General features: G+C 36.9%; 4 protein-coding genes across 4 annotated transcripts; 1 reads left to right on the forward strand and 3 right to left on the reverse strand.

Moving 5' to 3' along the window:
* Positions 1 to 2408: 2408 nt before the first annotated feature.
* Positions 2409 to 5178, reverse strand: si:dkey-14k9.3 (C2H2-type zinc finger protein). Its single transcript, XM_042722790.1, has 3 exons — positions 4658 to 5178; positions 3861 to 3910; positions 2409 to 3741 (listed from the first exon to the last, which is right to left on the reverse strand). Exons 1-3 carry the CDS (start codon positions 5110 to 5112, stop codon positions 2426 to 2428), a joined length of 1821 nt encoding a protein of 606 aa, XP_042578724.1. The 5' UTR covers positions 5113 to 5178; the 3' UTR covers positions 2409 to 2425.
* Positions 5179 to 5259: 81 nt separating this feature from the next.
* LOC109092206 lies at positions 5260 to 7142 on the reverse strand. The gene is made up of 7 exons (XM_042722632.1): positions 6998 to 7142; positions 6585 to 6790; positions 6409 to 6486; positions 6191 to 6286; positions 6003 to 6113; positions 5312 to 5435; positions 5260 to 5276 (listed from the first exon to the last, which is right to left on the reverse strand). Exons 1-7 carry the CDS (start codon positions 7029 to 7031, stop codon positions 5260 to 5262), a joined length of 666 nt encoding a protein of 221 aa, XP_042578566.1. The 5' UTR covers positions 7032 to 7142.
* A 707-nt stretch (positions 7143 to 7849) lies between these two features.
* Positions 7850 to 12332, forward strand: akr1b1.1 (aldo-keto reductase family 1, member B1 (aldose reductase), tandem duplicate 1). Its single transcript, XM_042722810.1, has 10 exons — positions 7850 to 8020; positions 8255 to 8422; positions 8702 to 8818; positions 8911 to 8988; positions 9072 to 9194; positions 11010 to 11116; positions 11185 to 11266; positions 11442 to 11525; positions 11638 to 11720; positions 11825 to 12332. Exons 1-10 carry the CDS (start codon positions 7958 to 7960, stop codon positions 11865 to 11867), a joined length of 948 nt encoding a protein of 315 aa, XP_042578744.1. The 5' UTR covers positions 7850 to 7957; the 3' UTR covers positions 11868 to 12332.
* akr1b1.2 (aldo-keto reductase family 1, member B1 (aldose reductase), tandem duplicate 2) lies at positions 12091 to 16590 on the reverse strand. Its single transcript, XM_042722809.1, has 10 exons — positions 16422 to 16590; positions 15466 to 15633; positions 15217 to 15333; positions 14993 to 15070; positions 14699 to 14821; positions 14101 to 14207; positions 13897 to 13978; positions 13734 to 13817; positions 13519 to 13601; positions 12091 to 12658 (listed from the first exon to the last, which is right to left on the reverse strand). The coding sequence occupies exons 1-10, from the start codon at positions 16485 to 16487 to the stop codon at positions 12616 to 12618; spliced, it is 951 nt and encodes a 316-aa protein (XP_042578743.1). The 5' UTR covers positions 16488 to 16590; the 3' UTR covers positions 12091 to 12615.
* Between the last annotated feature and the right edge of the window lie 785 nt (positions 16591 to 17375).

Consider the following 17375-nt stretch of genomic DNA (forward strand, 5'->3'; position numbering starts at 1 on the left):
CATCCCAATAACTCCAGTATATCAGTTAACATCTTATGAAAAGCTGCATGTTTGTAATAAACAAAATTGTCATTTAGATTTCTATCCTCTATCCATAATATTGTTTTCCCCATGAAAAAAAAATACTTGTCTGAATCAGAAGAGAAATATGCACCGATCAAGAACGTCCAACATCCAAAACAGTTCTAAATAAACATGTCTGTGGATTTTGATATAAGAGGACAAATTAGGGAATGGATTTTTCACTGCAAGAAACGTTATTATGGATTTTGGCCAAAAGCAATGATTTAAAGTTGAAATGTATTGATGGATTTGTTTACAAACACATAGCTTTTCGCTTCACTAGACATTATTTATGGACTGTAGCCGTGTGGATTACTATAATGTTTTCATCAGCCGTTTGGACTCTCATTCTGACGGCACCCATTCACTGCAGAGGATCCAGTAATGTGATGTAATGCTAATCTGTTCCGATCAAGAAACTCATCTACATATTAGAGCCCCATTTATGCCCTTAACATACAGCCTGCAAATGCAGAGCTGATTTAAATAAAATCCTCTTACTGTAATATAAAATAGACAATCACCAAAAATGTATTTCAAAGTCATATGGATCCTTGTGCTTCTTGCATTAGTAAATAACTCTGTCCCTCCTGCTGTAAGTGGAAGGTCAGTGCACAGCAGCTGGGCAGGCGCTGGCCTCTCCCGTCCCAGCTGGAAACACTTACAGAATGAATGGACCAAAGGACTCCAAACAACCACCCACAAGTGTCTGCCCTTTGCTGCTTTGTGTTCTAATATAGCTGTATTGATTTTATGTTTCTCTGTGAGGGGCAAAAAGGAAAGAAAGGCATGAATCTTATTTTTTGGGAGTCTGTTAATGACAGCTGTAGAAACCTAAAGGAAGAAAAAAAATGGAGGGTAATGGAGCTTTCAAGCTTGTAAAATGATGCAAAGCTCCATTTAAGTATTCATAAAAGCAGTCCATGAAACTTGTGCACTACATTCCAAGTCTTCAAAAGCCATATTATTAACCGAAATGTCAAGATTTTCAGTCAGTAATGTCCAGTTGGTGGAAAAAGTCAGATCTTTTTAAAGAATCAATTGCTCTGGTTTGGAAAACCAGTCTAAATGATTCATTTACAAATCATACTGGATGATCCAGTTTTAATCGAGCTCACTGGAGGGAAAGAGTATACTCTGATTGGGGTCTCAAGACCCAAAATACAAAAATTAAAAAAAATAACATAAATCACCTTCTGATTGGGGTCTCAAGACCTAAAGTATAAAACTTAAATTCAATGCATTTTCTTCTTCTGGGATTCTCAGAGTCACAGGGTTCACTGGGCACTGAAATGCTTTTAAGACCTGGGCTCCAGGTCTGTTTTGTTAGGGTCATCAACAGCAAGAAATATTTATTCCTTTTTGATATTTGTTAATTTTTCTGTACTTTGTCATGTCTACTATCATTTGTCAATTTATCACACTAAAGACAAAAAAACAACAAGAAGAAGAAATAAGAACAATGCTAAATACAACCACCAATTTATTGTACCTTTGTCTGTTTTGTTTGATTATATTTTCACCTATGCTTCCTTACCACATACACCACAGACAAATACAAAAATACAAACAATATTCAATAGGCTAAGGTTTGAGCATAATTTTCAAAATACAAAATATATTTAAGTTCCAAAATCATCTGCTGTTAAATCTAATCGATAACTATATCCAGAGTCAGAAAGATTATGATAAAAAAAAAAATAATGTTTTCATACCATTTACTGTTATTGCGAGCTGCTGGTACTGCTGTAAACACTGTGGAGCAACAGTGAACACGTGGAACGCATTTTAATTGTGTTGGTGCCACCTGGCGGACGATGCAAGTAAGTAGTGTAGAGGACAGGATTTGTTTTAAGTATATAATATCGTTGAAACTTATTCTGGAAAACAAATAAGACAATGCAAGCTTTCCAATTTACCTTCGAGGAACTCTCGTGGCTTGTCTTTTAGGTAAAATTAACCAAAATAGTACGCGACTTCTGTTTCGTTACGTCGCATTTTACTTTGGTGTTAGGTAATTTAACCCTTATATAGTAATACATAAATAAAGGTTATTATATAAAACGTTTATAGTTATTGTAATATGTAAAATTAAAACGTTTTAGCATGTGCTTTTTAAGAAAATCCAACTGTTTGTTATAAATCCCCAACGCCTTTTTTATTGACTTCAACCATAACACCAAAAACAACTTTTCACCAAATTATCTCCCCTGACTTTGGTACATTTTCACTTACTGTTGCTACAAAACATAATTTGACTCACATTACAGGTTCCTGTGTGTATGAGAACAAATATGAAAACAAAAAGTGTGTAAACTCTTAGCTTTATGTTTTATATTCTTTTTCCCCCCAAGTTAAATAATTAGGATGCCATCAATGAAGCATTAGACATCCTGCTTTCCGAGCTCTTTTCTACATGAGTCTGGAAGTGCACTTTCAGATGATATGACTGTTGAAATCTTTTTCCGCAGTCCAAGCACTGGAAGGGTTTCTCTCCCGTGTGAATCCGCAGGTGTCTCTTAAGGCGGGAAGAGCTGAAGAAACTCTTGTTACAGTGAGAACACGAATAAGGCCGTATGCCTGTATGGTGCCTCATGTGGACCTGCAAGTAGCAGGCTTGCGTGAAACTCTTTTTGCAGTCTGGGCATTGGAAAGGTTTATGTCCTGTGTGGTAGCGCTGGTGCTTGAGCAACTCTCCAAGGGAGAAGAAGGCCTTTCCGCAGTCTGCACAAAGGAATGGTCTTTCTCCGGTGTGAGTGAGTTTATGCCGGGTCAAGCTGGCCTTAAACGCAAATGACTTGTCGCACAGAGTGCATTTAAAAGTTTTCTCTGTGCCGTGGCTGTCCGTGTGTGAACAACGAGAGTTCTTTATATTACAGTTCTTCCCACATGGCTTCTTTTTGGAGTGGGTCCTCTGGTGTTTGCCCAAAGCCCCTGGGTACAGAAAACCCTTCCCGCAGTCCGTGCAATGGTATGGTCTCTCCTCCAAATGGATGCGCTGATGAGCCAAAAGAGCACCACGGTATGTGAAGCCCTTCCCACATGTACAAAGGAATGGTCTCTCTGGTCGATGGGTCAGCATGTGCCGTTTGTACGAGGTTGAGCAGATGAAGGTGGACTGACATTCGGTACACTTATAGGGTCGTTGTTCTGTGTGGATCCGCTTGTGTCTGATTAGAGCTGCCTGACAGCTGAGCTGCTTCCCGCAGGCGTTGCAGCGATGCACTGCTTCTTCAGGGTGGGTCTTGTGATGGTCTCTCCTGGCGCTGAGCGAGCTGAAGGTCTCTACACAGTACAGACAGTCATAAGTTTGGGATTCTGGCTTTTGTAGTTCGTTTTCCTCAGGAACATCGTTTTGTGATGTTAGGATGTGTTTGGCCACATGAATGAGTCTATGGCGACGGAGGGCCTGGGAATGGGAGAAACTGCGGCCACATTTAGATACCGGACAGAGAAAAGGACGCTCTCCGGTGTGGGTGCGCAGGTGGGCTTTTAATAAGCAAGGGAAGCGGTAGCTTTTGCCACAAACATGGCAGCTGTTGGGCAAAGAGGGGTCGACTGCAGTCTCACTTCCCATAACCTTAGTGGAGTGGACTTTCTTTATGTGACTTCTGAGGTTTTCCTCCTGAGAGTGACTGAATGGACACTGCAAGCAAGAGTAGGTGTGAGAGGATCCATCTGCAAAAATAAACAATCATCAGCATAGTCATTCATTCATTTTTTTTTAGATGTACCTCTATGGCATCTGTACATCAGAACCTCAAAATAAATAGTGGAGTGATTAGAAAGAGACTCACTTGTGTTATCTAAGGTGCAATCAGATGTGTCAGACTCCACAGGGTGACCCCTAAAATCATGTAACAGTGTGCTTGGTAAGATAAACACAAGTTGAGGTTGTGAAATGTCATGTGTTATGTGACTCCTCAAAAACGTTTGATGAATATGATGTATTACACAGGAAATATATATATTACTTTTTATTTGAAAGTTATACCATGTGATATTTTTTAAGTCTAAACTGAAATTGAAAACTGAATTCTTTCTTGAAAATTGCTAAAAGGGTTTTTGAAACCAAATGCAGCTATTTTTATATTATACTATTATTTACATTTTTAAAGTAGCTTCTAATTTTTATATTTTCAGCTTTTAATTTTATTGAGCTGTCATTTGCAGTTTTTTAGATTGAATTTATTTTTATTTCTGTTTTAATATTTTTAGTAATTCAATTTAAACGTATTTGTTTCGTTATGTTAAAGTTGTTTTTGTTTTTAAGGTAAAGTTTATAATATTTATATTTTATTTTACTCTAGCTTTTTTTCAATTACAGAAAATGGCTTTTAATAGTTAACAAAAATAACACTTGAAACCAACATTTCTAAGAGCCCATGTAAGTCATATTAACTCAGATATGAATTCCAACAACCTATACTATAGTATAATAAACAATATTTGCTCTGTGTACCCAATTTGTTTTAATGAAGACATTAGGAGACATACATACATTCTTACATATTCTTATGTTATATCCTAAGATCGTAAGCATAGTAATACTAATGTTGAAACTGCGACAACAATAAGCAAATGATGAGCTTACTTGTTTTCTGAGGTAACAGAGTCTGCATCTTCCTGATGCTGCAGGTTTGTTCCATACGTTTTCTTAGAAGTTGCTGATTTTCTCTTCAGCTTTTGAAGGCTGACCATTTTAACCTTCAACATGGTTTTAGGCTTCAGTGCAGATCTGCCTTTGCCCACAATTATTTTGGGTACAGCACTATTTTCAGACACTGATTGCGCAGACAAATGAGAGGATAGGAACTCTGACTGTTCAGTATTAGAGTCTGAGTCCTCTATTACATCTGTAGATCTGTGGTCTTCTCCAAGTGTTAGCACAGAATCATTCAAACCCACACCTCTTGCACACTCTGATTCTAGAATAAGATGCTCTCCATCTCCGTCCGGTCCTACCAGAGTCTCAGCACATTCAGATGCTCCTACTACTGACTCCATGGCACTTTCCTGAATGTGGTCCGAGGTCCGTCTGTCGAACATCTGATCGTGACCTACTCTTTTCTGATGGATGTCACCTGCTTTGCCAGAGAGATTGACAACATGATGTTTTCTTACACACACACGCTCACAAAAAAATCTGCAAAAAAATGAAAAAAAACTTTAAAAAAGAAGAAACTACAGCAGCTGTTATTGGTTTCTGCAAACTGTTGAAGACAAACAGACTTCATAAAATTCTTACATTTGGTATCTAGATGTCCACGGTTCTTGTAGTGCTCAAGCAGTGTCTTTAAGTGATCTGAATGACTACTGAACTCCTCACAGTCTTTAGAAACAGGAAACACTGGGTCAAGCCAAGCCAGAGTCTGAAACCAAAAGGTTAGCAATAGCAAACTTAGGACATATACAATTATGTCTTGACCTAATTTATTAGAAAATCTTTCATAAATATTAGAGTTAAGTGAAAAAGGCTGAAGTCAAATAAATGATCAATATTAGATGAAAAACATAAACTAAACACAAATTTAGTTGAAGAACTAAAATTACTGAATGAGAAAAACTAAAAACGAAATGAAGATAAATAAAACCTATTCACAAACATTAAACTAATAAAAATGACAAAGGGCTATAAATTATTAAATTAAAATATAAAAAGAGCACATTCAAAATATTAATAAAACTATAAAAGCTTATAAACTATACTAAGATAACAGTTGAAATCACAATAATCCAAATATCCACTATATAGGCCTCCTCAGAATCTAGATCATGGTGGATAGTTTCTCACAAAGCAGTATTACAATATGATACAAGATGATAAAAATTGTGTTTTAGTTTTCAGTGTCATCTTTGCAAAAACTCCAGGTTCGATAAAATAGGCTGTAGCTCCCAAACACAACTTTTAGGATTCTAGAATGACCATGACGTCCCACCTGCTGAAGGTCAGGAATTGGCAGGAAGTGCTCCAGCCTAGACAGGAAATGCCACATCAGGACCTGAATGGCTGAGTCAAAGTCAGTGCCGAAATCCACTGGAAACACATGCTGTAGAAACCAGAGAGAAGGATAGAGATATAAGCAATAAAAAGAATCAATATCACATAATGTTTATAAGATCTGACCTGGAAGAAATGCTCCTTCACATCCAGATCTTTAATAAGTGTTTGGACCAGCTCCACAAAACGAACACCTGCTTCTCCAACCGCAGTGTGATCCACCTGTTTGACATCACAATCGATTGCATTTGAAACTTGTACTATGAAAAGCTCAATAACAAAAAGCTAGAATTGTTTGAAAAATATCAGTAATAAAGACATAATTATAAAATGATGAATATTACCAGTTGAATGCTGTTGAGGTGAGGATGAATTGCGTGCATGTCAGCAGCGTTGTCTCTCTCGCACAACTTCAAAACAAGCTAGATGCAAGAAGAAAAAAAGTAAGTATTCAACTATGATTTTTCCATGAATAATATATTTATTGAACAATGTGACCAACTCATCTGTGGTCACTTACCTTTGCACGCAGTCCTAGAATGAGTTGAACTCCAAGTTTATGTCTGACCAGGTCTGGAACTGCCTCTGACACCAATGAAACCAAATCTGCAAGCAAGCCAAACTGCATCACATCCTTCTGCTGCACAGTTCTCCACATGAAGGCAGACATGAGGCGCACAGGAGGGACCAAGAGGCGCAGGGCCGGGACAGGGAGAGGAATTCTGTCTGGAATTACATTTTTTAAAATCAATGCACAAACCATGCACAGGTCCGTGGAGTTAGGGTGAGTTTTTAGAGTAAATATTAAAATTGCACAATTAAAAAGCAATTTTTTTGTAGCTGGCTAAAGAGCTGAAGTTCAAATATCTGCAAAGAAAGAAAATTCGATGATAAATGACAAACCCTTGCAGCATTTCTAATAGAAACTCTCACCTAAGTGCTCTTGACTGGGGAATTCAATGTCCATGATGTAAAGTTAGTCATTTAACTGCTTTCCTTTAAGTCAAGAATGTTGTCAACACAGCTCTGACGACATTGCGGAAAACAGTTTCAAAATAAAAGTTTGAGGCGTCCGATAAAATTTTACGAAATGATAAAAAATAAATACAATACAATAAAATAAAATACAATAAAATAAAATAATGCTGCTACAAGTGCTTAATAAAAAACGCAGATGCTTCACTGCTATGATCGTGTCATTCAGATTTTAGAAATTACAAACTAAGTGAAAACTCTTCAAACTGTCTGAAAGAAAAGAAAGAAAGTTATATACTGTAAAAAAAAGAATTGCAGTTGTATTTGTTGGAGTTATTACTATCGATATATCATGTCATTCATGTTTTAAAAACCAGAAGCAATCACAAAATTTTATTTTTTATTAATTTCTGAAATTGCTATTATTTTTAAATTAATTTATTCTTTTTAATAATGTAACTTATTTTCTTTCTAAATCTCCCTGTGGCTAAAATGGATACAGCTAAAACCGGAAGCTACCAAATAAATTTAATTTTCTACCTATTAGATTGTGTTATATTAACGTCTACACCTACCCCAACCCTAAACCTACCCCTTACAATAATGCAAAAATAGTAATTATGACGAAAATTGGTGTGACGAAAATTACGCTGTGTTGATGTGCGGATGCCCAGTAGCGCCGAATGCATCCCTTCTAGCCTTAACCCAAGCAAGTCTGCTTTTTGTTGGAATGACGTTCACCTCTGCACCTCCTCCCAAGGGGTGTTTCCAAACCTGACCAATCAAATCCACTTACAAGATCATGTAATAAAACAGCATAAAAGAAGAGGCTGCTGCAGAGTGTGAAGGCAGTGGACGTGTGCAGACTAGCAAGTGCTCTATATTAGGTCTAATAAGTGCTTTATATTAAAAGTCACCATGACATTTGTAACTCTTAATAATGGAGCTAAAATGCCAATTTTTGGACTGGGAACATGGAGGGTGAGTATTCACATTTTTTTCTTTGTACAGTACAGTTTCATTCTGGATGGTTTCAATTATAGCAATTGTTTTTTTGCTTCCTGTTGCTTATTGTAGTTTGACAATTAAACACTGGAAATAGTTCTATTTAATATTAATAATTTTCACCTTTTTTTCTCATTTTTTGAGATGTTATTATATTTGCAAGGTAGCCTACATTAAGATTTAATAGAAACATTTTGAAACCTGCTCCAGTCTGCTCCAGGTGAGGTCACAGAGGCTGTGAAAGCAGCCATCCTGGCTGGCTACCGCCACATTGATGGGGCCCATGTGTATGAAAATGAGAATGAAGTTGGGGACGGAGTCAATGCCATGATTAACCAAGGAGTGGTGAAGAGAGAGGACCTATTCATAGTCAGCAAGGTAGAAGCACATGTAAAAATGAGTATCTGAGGCACATGACAGGAGTCATGGTCTCACAAGGCCAATCATGTGCCTTGGAATTTCACACAACATCAGACCATGTCACAGATCATACACAAGGCATTTGTATAACATGTATTTTTGTGTGTTATAATCCACTGTTACGTCATGCTTTGATTACTGAAATATAAGTCATGGTTTAACAGTTAAAAATGCTCAACAAATACGTTATTTGAAAGGAACTTTGGCCATTAACTAAATCCTGCATTTTTTTTACAGCTGTGGTGCACTTATCATGAAAAACACTTGGTAAGAGGAGCCTGTGAAAAGACACTAAGTGACCTAAAATTGGACTATGTTGATCTCTACCTAATGCACTTTCCCATGGGCACTAAGGTAGTACTAATAAGTATATAACTAATAATAAAATAAGAATTGCTTTTTTTCCTGTGCATAATTTATGCTGATCTGTGTATTAAAATTGGCAGCCTGGAAAGGAGTTATTCCCATTCGATAAGGATGGCCAAGTAATTCCAGACAACAGCAACTTTCTAGAAACATGGGAGGTAATAAATTAGAGATTTGTGTATCTCACATTTGATAAAAGAACAGTTGTTGTTTACATTAATGTTTATGTCTTCTCACAAAGGCAATGGAGGAGTTAGTGGATGCTGGGTTGGTCAAAGCCATTGGTGTCTCCAACTTCAACCGGGATCAGATTGAGAGAATCCTCAATAAACCAGGACTCAAGTACAAACCTGCCAACAATCAGGTATTGTGTGCAGTAAATCTGAAATCTGAAACGGATTAAAGGGATACTCCATCCCAAAATGAAAATTTTCTCATTAATCACTTACCTCCATGTCGTTCCAAAACTGTAAAAGCTTTGTTCGTCTTCGGAGCACAATTTAAGATATTTTGGATGAAAAATGGAGGCTTTGGATCTGTCCCATAGACTGCAATGTAAACAGTGTCAATGTTCGTCTAAGCATAGGCTATGGCGTAGGTCCGATGCAGAAGTATAAATCAGCCTTTAGTTTCAGGCATGGTTAATGAAGCGACGGGGAACACTTTTTGTAAGCAACAAAGAAAACAAAAAATAACGACTTTATTTAAACAATTCCTTTCTCAGCATCTCTCTGTGTCTCCCATGTCACCATATGCTGTGTATGCCTTCTGTATAAAAGGATAGCTATTGAAAGAAAACCAACATCCCTTGTGTGGCGCGGGCTGATACAGAAGAGCATACACAGCATACATACATCTTACATTTACATTTAATCATTTAGCAGACGCTTTTATCCAAAGGACTTACAAAATGAGGAACATAGAAACAATCAGATCAACGAGCAAATACAAGTGCTATGGTCTCAGTTATAGTACAGAAGCCGTAGCGGGAACACTTTTTTTTTTTTTTTTTTGAATATGATAGAGAAAAAGAAAAAGTATTAGTAAAGTTGGTTAAGTGGCAGGCCAAAAAAGATGACTTTATTCAACAATGATTCCTTTCGAATTGAGATCGGGAGGTCATTCCCACCAGCTGGGTGAGCAGTCCAGGAAAAGAAGGGGGGGGGGGGGGGTCCGTGAGAGTGATTTTGAACCTCTTTGGGATGGCACCACAAGACGTCGTTCACTTGCCGCAACACTTCTGGAGGGCGCAAAGACTGAAGCTAGTGAGTTTAGGTATGCTGGCGACGTGCCAGTGGTCGTTCTGTAGGCAAGCATCATACCTTGAATTTGATGCCGAGCGGCTACTGCCACCTGATGAGGAGGATAGCTGTTTTTGGCTCAATTGAAGAAAAAACCTCGCATTCCAGTTGAGGCTTGATAGCATGCGGAAGGCCCGCCAGAAGAGCATACAGTCCAGTCTGGAAGAGCATAAGAAGTTGGGTGGCTTGCTCTGACAGCATACGTTTGTATAGAGGCAAATCTGCAGAGACAGCAATATGAAGCTTAACATGATGATCCCATCACAGACTCCTGGTTTCTGGCTGTCCTGGAAGGAGTTTTGACGAACCCAGCTGTATAGGAGAAGTTGTGATGAAACGATCGGTTAGCTGGAACCACCAGCAGTTCAGTTTTTTTGAGCTGAAGGTGATGGTCATTCATCCAGCTAGAAATGTACAAACAGGCTGAAATGCGAGCAACTACCGTCGGGTCATCTGGTTGAATGAGAAGTAGAGTTGCTCAGCATAGCAGTACGCATACGGTGATGATGGAGAGACACAGAGAGACTGGACGAAGGAATTGTTCTATAAAGGCGTTTTTTTTTTCGACCAAAAGTCTTCCCGTCACTTCATATATAACCCAGATTGTACCCAGCATTCTGACGGCGACTTTTCCTTTTATGGACCTTGACACTGTATTTTACTTGCCAGTTTATGGGACAGTCACACAGGCCTCCCGGTTTTCATCCAAAATAGCTTAAATTGTGTTCCGAAGACGAACGAAAGCTTTTTACGTGGTTTGGAACGACATGGGGGTAAGTGATTAATGACAAAATTTTAATTTTGGGGTGTAGAATCCCTTTAAGACTTTGCAGCTTACTGGTGCCAAAATCTTTCCAATAACTGCTCTTCACCTCCAGATCGAGTGCCATCCATATCTGACTCAGGAGAAGCTGATTAACTACTGTCAGTCCAAAGGCATTACAGTCACTGCATACAGTCCTCTGGGTTCCCCAACCAGACCATGGTAAGTACTCTCATTCGTTAGTTAATTAATAGTGAGATGGCTATTCATGTAGATTTGACTTTCTTTAGGGCACAGGCAAATGAGCCATCACTGTTGGAGGACCCAAAGATCAAGGCCATTGCAGATAAGCATTGTAAAACCACAGCACAGGTAGGTGTAAACTTGCGGGGGGGTTTTTAAGTTATGAAATGCTGACTTAATTCACGTATCCGTCAACTTTGAAGTACAATGTTTTGATGTAAATTGACCCTTGTAATATTTGCATTACACATTTTTACAAATGCCTTTATTATATGACATGCTAAGCAAGGAGCTTTCTTTCCAGGTTCTAATCCGCTTCCACATGCAAAGGAATGTTGTGGTCATTCCCAAATCTGTAAACCCTAAGAGAATCAAAGAGAATTTCGAGGTATTTCCATTTTAATTTAACAATGTTCTACATGTTGCACAAGTATACCAGATATACAAGAATAACCCAATCAGTTTTTGTAAATGGTCAACATATACTTTTGTCCCCACAGGTTTTTGATTTTGAACTGAGTAAAGAAGAGATGAACACCATACTGAGTTTCAATAGAAACTGGAGAGCTTTTATGCTGGAATGGTGAGTCATCATTATGCAAATTTGCAGTGGACTTTGTATCCATTTGTGTAGTATTAGGTCTCTAGAAGTGTTAACTAACAGCCTCTTTTGCCTTATTATTGCAGGGCTTCCAAGCATAAAGATTATCCACTGAATGCAGAATACTAAGTGTTAATTAATCCAGTTTCTAACTGCAATATGAAGTAAAGATGACTCCTGCATTTTCATCAGAGATAAATGAAGTATGCCAGTAATCTCAGAGACTGCAAGAAAGATATGAACAAAACCACATTTTTCAAGTGTAATACTGTCATTTGAGAGACTAAATGTGGTTAATTTTAAGGAAATGGTCAAGTGAGCAGTTCAAGAGACAAAAAAAGATGTGCAGAGAGCTGTTTGATGCAGAACTTTATTTGGATTTTTAAAAGCATACATCAATATAGTAAACAAGAGCTGCGCTTGTGAACTGGAAGTGCTTCTGTTGTCATTTTATGAAAATAAGGAGTTTGTATTAATTAATATAAAAAATATATATATTCAAAGTACCAATACTTTCTCATGTAATCTGCCCAATTGTGCAAAGTGAGTGAGACTGTTCAAATAAAAAAATAAAAAAAATTAACTAGTTTCTCAGACTTCCTTATGATTCATTTGTGTTGTTTTGTCATAATACATTTAATGCAAGTCTTTTTACATTTGTTCTAAAGTAGTAACAGCTTAAAATTGTCAAAGCATTATACAAATATAACTTTATGGGCAAAGAAAGAAAATTTAAATTCCAAATCTGCAAATCACATATCACAGTAGCTCTGTAAGGAAGTTTCTCAGTAACTGGAAGGTTCGTAAAGCAAAATGAAGAGATTTCACATTAATCAATAATGTTTTTCTTAAACAGCATGTTCCAAGAGGTCTTCTTTTAATACTCAGCATGAAATGGGTAGTCTTTGTGCTTCACACCCCTGCGGTAACAGAAAAACGCATTGTTAAATGATGAATCAATTATAATTTCACAAAAATATTTTTTTTCCCTTTTCATACATAGTAAAACTAGGGTTCCCGCACCATTTTCCACTTGTTATGATTACTGGATTTCGATTTTTTTTTTTATATATAAAACTGTTATAGAGACTGTACTCAGTAACAGTTATTTCTAGTACATTAGGTAATTGCATATGTTAGAATTTTAAGAATTTTAATTGAATTGAATATAATTATGGACTCTAAATGTTAATTTCTTGTATTTGCAAACCTTCAAAGATTGAAACACAATCAAGAGCTCGCCGTTCTATTATGATTTATTTTACAAAAAAAAAAAAAAAAAAAAAAAAAAAACTCTTGAAAACCTCTGCTCTCAACCACTAGAATATGTAAATAGCTTTTAATGTACCCTGTTTTTTGTTTTTCTCCCCCAGTGCAAATGTCCATAGATTCTTAAAACAAGACACATTTACTTGAAAAGTAAAGTGCCAGAAAATAAAAAGACTTGCTTTATGAGATCAAAATGTAGTGAGTTTAGATACATGTATGGGAAAACAATACAACAGAACTGAAGATATTCACTTTTTGCAGAGCATGCAACATTTAATATCATAACTTCATGAATTTAATACTTTCTGCTCTGATTTGGATCATTTTGAAAACTTAATTTGTGAAAGTGCAAATTAAGAACTGCAAAAACTACAATTTAGTTTGACTACAAAACTATAATTTATATTGACTACACTTCTATAAATTTATTTTTCCCAGATTTTATTCATTTCCATAACATTTCTAAAATTCCATGATGACCAGAACCTAGAACCCTGTGAAACATACTCACCAATGCATTGGACAAGCCCTGAAATTCTTGTTGAAGCTCAAAATGGTCTTCATGTCCTCCTGACTCAACTCAAAATCAAAGACCTTGGTGTAGAAAAAATATAAAAAAGTAAAACAATCAAAATCAATAATAATAACTCAGCATATTGATACAATACTAGCAACACTATGATTCCAAGACCTTACTGAGAGTGTGACTTCTGAAGATGAACTTACTTGAAAGTTCTCTTGAATACGCTGAGGTGTGATGGACTTGGGGATGACGATCACATTCCTCTGAATGTGGAAGCGGATGAGAACCTGTGCATGGATGTCAAACAAATATTGTTCTATAAGTCAATAACAAGCTTTGACACAAGTAGGACGGAGGTCTCCTCACCTGGGCAGAAGTCTTTTTGTGCTTCTCTGCAATGGCCTTGATTTTTGGGTCATCAAGCAGTGAGGGATCTTCAGGTTTAGCCCTACGTTTGTGAGAAAGCTCAAAGGTTATTCACAGAAACCATATGTAAAGTCACAAACTGCACCTTGAAACTTCATAGCAAATAAAATAATAAAACTTCAGCATCCGGGAACGGCGGCCTACCAAGGTCTGTCTGGAGAACCCAGAGGACTGTATGCAGTGACTGTGATGCCTTTGGACTGACAGTAGTTAATCAGCTTCTCCTGAGTCAGATAGGGGTGGCACTCGATCTGAAGGAGAAAAATAAAGTATTAAAAAACATAGGATTTTTTTATAATCACTAACTAATATAATCAGTGTCCCACGAGTTATCAGAAATCATTCTAATAAGCTGATTTGCTGCTCAAGAAACATTTCTTAAATTTAGCAAAATTGAAAACAGTTCTTCTGTTTACCTTTTTTTGAAAAAATTTGATACAAATGCTGTTTTTTCACTTTGATATTCCAGATTATTCAAACATGAAACAAAACATAGTGCACTCCCTATAACAAAATCTCCCTTTAAACAAGCATTAGGCCTGCGGAATAAAAGTCAAGCAGCGTCCTAATGATATTTTAAGCCTATATCCAGACAAATAACTGCGCCTGTTCTTGACAAGTAGCAGGAAATTAAAGGAGGATTGAATTACACAGTTGCTTTGGGCGAAATGCTGGTCATTAGATACATTCTGACCTTTCTTGGTCCGTCTGTAATTGTGTTTAAAGAGTATACGGTACCGACCTGATTGTTGGCAGGTTTGTACTTGAGCCCCGGTTTATTCAGGATGGCTTCAATTTGTTCTCGGTTAAAGTTGGAGATGCCAATGGCCTTAACCAGCCCAGCATCCACTAACTCCTCCATAGCCTAGCAAACATTATGCCATAATTACACTTAATTAAATACAGCTAAAACAATTGCTGGAATTGCAATAAAAAGCTGTTATGAATGCAGAAATATGTAAAAAAAAAAAAGATTAATTTGTTAAAAAGGAATGTGAATGTTTACTTTAAAAAAATCAAATCCATGTCCTCATACCTCCCAGGTGTCCAAGAAATTGGTGTCATCACCAATGGTTAACCCTTCACTGTCCAGTGGGAACTGGTCTGGCCCTGACTGAAAAGCAATGATGAATGTATTTCTGAATATTGTTACAGTGAGATTTTAGCTTTCATTGTGAAGATCAACAGTAAATACTAGAAATAAATGACAGACAGGAAGGTGTTTCATATGGACATTCTCAAAACTTTTTTATATAACACCTTAAAGCCCATTGGCCAGTGAATCAGGTAAAGATCCAGGTAGTCCAGCTTCAGGTCACTTAAAGTCTTCTGGCAAGCTCCTTTCACTAAGGCCTTCTCGTGAAAGGTGCACCAGAGCTGTGAAACAAAATGACATGCAATGAATTCGTTTTTCCTTCATCACAAAGTTTCTAAATCAGCACTTGACCTTCCATTATTTAAAAAAAATAATAATCATAATCTTGAGATAAATGGTGCAAGCTTGCATACCTTGCTGACCACAAAAAGTTCTTCTCTTTTAACCACACCATCTTTTATCTTGGCCTGAATTCCCTCTCCGACCTCCATTTCATTGTTGTACACGGCGGCACCATCGATGTGTCTGTACCCCGCAGCGATGGCTGCCTTCACGGCCTCCGCCACTTTACCTGGAGGAGACTGGAAAGAAAACCACAGAACATAATCACCAAAAAAGAAAGGGAAAAAAGACAAAGGAATGAGAAAAACTAAGTGGAAAGGAAAGGGAAATAGAAATGATATGGGAAAGGAAAGGAAAGGAAAGGAAAAATAGAAATGATATGGGAAAAGAAAAATAGAAATTATATGGGAAAGGAAAGGAAAGGAAAGGAAAGGAAAGGAAAGGAGAGGAAAGGGGCAAAAAAAAGGAAAATGAATTGCACAACGTAAATGGTTTTCATTTTTCCCAAATATAATTCTGCATATGGTGAATAACAACAATGTTCTTTCTTCTTCACTCACTTTAGTGTAAATTCACCTCTCAGTATCGCATCTTATCTAGCAAACAAAGGACGTATTGAATGTTATCAGTTAAAAGCCACGCAAAAGACTGATAGGTAAAATTGCTTACTCACTATGACCAGACTACTTCCTCTAGACACAGACATTCATATTTTGAGGATTGCTCAATACAGTTTATTTACCATCATTACAAAACGTTAACCAACCAAGCTTTTCATAACCGTCTTCGCAACTTCTCTCGTCTGAACTACGTTACGCCCTGCAAGATTCCTTTCGCATTTCTGCAAACTCATTATTACTGTGCAACAGAAACTTATTGTAAGTGTATTGTCTATTCAATTTATATTTCAATACTGCATGCAATTAAAAAAAAAACACCTTTGGGCGTGAATTCCACATGCAACGTGCCAGCTGAATTAATTCACTTATGTAATGTAACACGATCACTCATAGATGTTAGACCATACCTTCCATGTGCCCAGTCCGACGATGGGCATATCTGCCCCGGTATTGAGCTTCACAGACGTTGCCATGGTGAAAGAGAGATTAAGCTCTAGCTATTTCAACAGACCAGCTCCGAGCTCAAGTTCACAGAGGTGCAGCTAGCTCTGGATCGGTTGCTCTTGTCTGGAATTTTGTATCGACGGAGCGACGCAAGGTGACGTCACTGAATATTTACCAATAAACCTCTGCTGTCAGGAAAATTAGTTTTTCATTTGCATAAAGTGTAGGACATTGTGATGCATAATTATTTGCATTTTAAATAAAATGTCTGCACGTACCATTCAAAATTAATTTATTTACAATATAAATACAGAGTACAGAACAGGGCATGGTGCCCGAGAATGAGGTGACTGAACAAACAGGGGGGTATTCCAGAAAGCAGGTTATGTGACATACCCGGGTATGTTTAAGAGTAAGTAAGTGGATAACCTCAACTTTCGGTTCCAAAAATGGAGGTAACTTTCAGGGTATGTTAGTAGTCATAGCAACTCACTCTCTGAAACTTAACCTGCTCCAGGTTAGTGTTCCAGGGTTGTAGTTCACTTCAGCGAGCCTTCGGTGGGCGTGACAGATAGCGCACAACATTATATAATATAACAATATGTAATATAGCCTATCATATATATATATATATATATTTCATATGTTAATGAGGAAGCACTAATATAAGTACTAAATAAGGTAACATTATTCTAATATGATTATTTCTTTTATTGCCATATATAAGAGTTATCTGTATAAATTATAAAAGATTATGACAAGGTAATGTTTAACTCATAAATATTTATTTATTTTATTTATTACGTTATATTATCTCACACATGGATTTTCTATAATGTCTAAATTCTAAATCAAAATACATATCTGATATGACTTAATATATAATTAGCATAAAACAAAAAATATAATTCACATTC

Source organism: Cyprinus carpio, chromosome B4, assembly GCF_018340385.1.
Source record: "Cyprinus carpio isolate SPL01 chromosome B4, ASM1834038v1, whole genome shotgun sequence".
In the NCBI taxonomy this organism is placed as follows: domain Eukaryota; kingdom Metazoa; phylum Chordata; class Actinopteri; order Cypriniformes; family Cyprinidae; genus Cyprinus; species Cyprinus carpio.